The 3,034-nt window shown below is 15.8% G+C and overlaps 1 protein-coding gene across 1 annotated transcript in view; it reads right to left on the bottom strand.

Moving 5' to 3' along the window:
• The window catches only part of PRSY57_1416700 (cyclic nucleotide-binding protein, putative), a gene marked incomplete at both ends in the record, with an annotated part of 11,928 nt that extends 9,829 nt beyond the window's left edge, over positions 1 to 2,099 (bottom strand). Inside the window, one exon of the mRNA XM_012909784.2 lies at positions 474 to 2,099. Within this exon, the coding sequence (XP_012765238.2) occupies positions 474 to 2,099 (1,626 nt within the window). The remainder of the gene's footprint in view (positions 1 to 473) is intronic.
• Between the last annotated feature and the right edge of the window lie 935 nt (positions 2,100 to 3,034).

The following is a 3,034-nucleotide window of genomic DNA, read 5'->3' as shown; positions in this document are numbered from 1 at the left end:
TTTTTTTTTTTTTTTTGATTTAAAAAATGTATTGGAGATATTTATAAAATATAAATATATAAATATATATATTAATAATTTTTTTTTTTTTTTTTTTTTTTTTTTTTTTTTTTTGTTGTTGTTGTTGTTCATTAAATTTTTAATCATTTTATGGAATATTATACATATTTTGTTGAGGGGAGTATAAAATATAAGATGAATAATAAAAAAGGGCACACTAAGAAGATATATATAAATATATGTATATATAATATATTAATGGACGCATATATGTCTTTTTTCTATCCTAATATGATATATAATTATAAATATAAACAAATATGATAAATAGATAAATAAATATATAAATATATAAATATATATATATATATATATATATATATATATAATTATTATTTTTATATAAAATTTATCACATTAAAAATTTTTCAGTGTATTGACTTTCTTTTTTTTTTTTTTTTTTTTTATCATACTTCTATATTTTTTTTTTCCACATTTAATTCATTAAGTTTGGTCGATGTTTGCATAATAATTTTTTCATTATGATCAATTTTTGAATTATTCTTTTTTAATATATTATTAAAATCTGAATTGTTCAACCCAAAGAATGATGTCTGATTTTTGATAAAATGAAAATTTGGGTTTAAGGAATTATTCTTTGTATTATTATCACATATATTTTTTTTTGAATAAGAAATATGTTTATTATTGTATTGATTATATGTATTAACTTGTTGATTGTTCGAATTAAACGTTTCATCTACCGAAGTCATAATTTCATTATTTTCATTTTTGTTTTGGTGATATTGATTATATAATTGAATTATGTTATGTTTTAATTTATCCCTCATGTCATTTACATAGGTTTTATAAAATAATATTTTTTGTTTATAATGAAATAATTCTTTTCTTAAATTAAAGTTTTTATTTTCTAAATAACATAAATTACGATAAAGTGAAATGTTTTTATTATTTTGATATAATTTATTTTTGTCTTTTAGTAAAAAATTGCTATTTATATTTTCATGAGTAGGACATAATTTTTCAACTAAAAATGGATCCCTTAAAATAAAAGTTTCTATTTGTAATATCTTTTCTTTTAATAATTCATTTTGCATAATTAATTCATCTTTTTCTATTTTTATGTTTTTTAGTGATTTTTGAAATATACCTGGTTCATCATATTTTATATTTTGATTTAAGATATTTAGTATATCATGTAATAACATAGAGCATGTGCAAATACTTTTAATTTTTTCATTAAAATTGAATGATTGTATATTTGTAACATTGTTATGTTTTATATGTATATTTTGACATTCATTATTATTTTCATAAGTATGTATATTTTCATATGTTATTTTGTTATTAATACCCTCTATATTTTCACTTAATTTTATGCTATCTCTTATATTTTCATCTGTACTATTATTATTAATATTATTATTAATAATATTATTATTATTATTAATATTATTATTATTAATATTATTATTATTAATATTATTATTATTATTAATATTATCATTAGTAGTAGTATTAGTATCCATTTTTATAGCGTTATTATATCCTTTTATATTCTCCAAAGAATTGTTCGATTTCATTTGTCTTTTTCTTATATCTTTAATATATTTATTATTATGTATTGCACTTTGAGATTTCAAATATTGACTTATGTTGTCTTTATTTAGTAGCTGATTATTTAATTCAACATTTGATCTTTCTAAAGAAATGTTTTTTCTTAACATATTTTGAAACTTATATTTAATAAATTCATTTTCATTATTTAATTGATTGATTTCATTAATATATGTACCATATTTTTGACTTTTATTAGAATTTCTATTTATTAAATTTTTTTCATTGAATTCTTTTAATAACTCTTCATTTTTTTTTCTCAAATAATCATTTTCTTGTTGTATAAAATTGTTCGTATGTTTTAATTGTTCTATATATTCTTTTAAGGAATTGTATATAAAGAGCATATCTTTTGAGCTTTCTTCTTCATTTTCATTTGTATTTTTGGGTATTTTCCTACCTATACATTTCTTTAAATTCTCATGAATATTTTCTATAGCTTTTGATTCAAGGTCCTCCATATTTATTTAAAAAAGACATTGTCTAAACGAATTTTTTCTCTTATTATTAATATATAAATATATCAATATATTAATATATATATATATATATATGTATTTATTTATTTATTTATTTATTTATATATTATGATGTGTTCATTACTTCTTATCTTTTCTCTTTTTTATCTTGCTCTGAATTAATCTTCATATAAATATATAATTAATTTTATAAAAAATGTGTAATACACAATAATGTATTTAGTTAAAAAAAAAAAAAAAAAAAAAAAAAATGTATAATTTAAATGTCAAAATTAATATTTATTAATACAAAACTCATAATAATTTTTATGAATTAAATAAAAAAATTCACAAAAAAAATAAATAATTTTTTTTTTTTGTACGATAAATATATATGTATATGATAATATATGATAAAGAATTTAAATGTTTATATTTGTTTTATTATCTTTTTTCTTGAAATAAGTAGAATCACCATGAATGAAAAACCTTATTTAAAAAAAGAAAAAAGAAAAGTTAAAAATAAAATGGGAAACAAAATATATATTTTTTATATATATGTTGTCTATATATAATATATATATATTTCTCTTTTTAATTTTTTTTTTTATTTAAAAAATTTATCTTATTATATATTTATGAAAAAAAAAAAAAATTATATATATATATATATATATATATTAATTAAATTAATTAATAATACAAAGTATAAATCATTTTTCACATTTATACTTGTTTGTGGTAAACATAAAAATATATTTATATATATATATATTAATAATTCTTCATTTTTATTTTTCTTTACCAAAATGCATGTGTATATAAATCTATTATAGCATTACAACGTTGTTAAGCGGTAGGATAATTTTTTTGTAACCTATGCACGCACACAAGAAAAAAACAAAAAAATAAATAAATAATTAGGTATATATATATAT

The sequence above is a fragment of the Plasmodium reichenowi genome, chromosome 14 (assembly GCF_001601855.1).
Source record: "Plasmodium reichenowi strain SY57 chromosome 14, whole genome shotgun sequence".
Lineage (NCBI taxonomy): Eukaryota > Apicomplexa > Aconoidasida > Haemosporida > Plasmodiidae > Plasmodium > Plasmodium reichenowi.
This window is presented reverse-complemented; position numbering and strand designations above follow the sequence as displayed.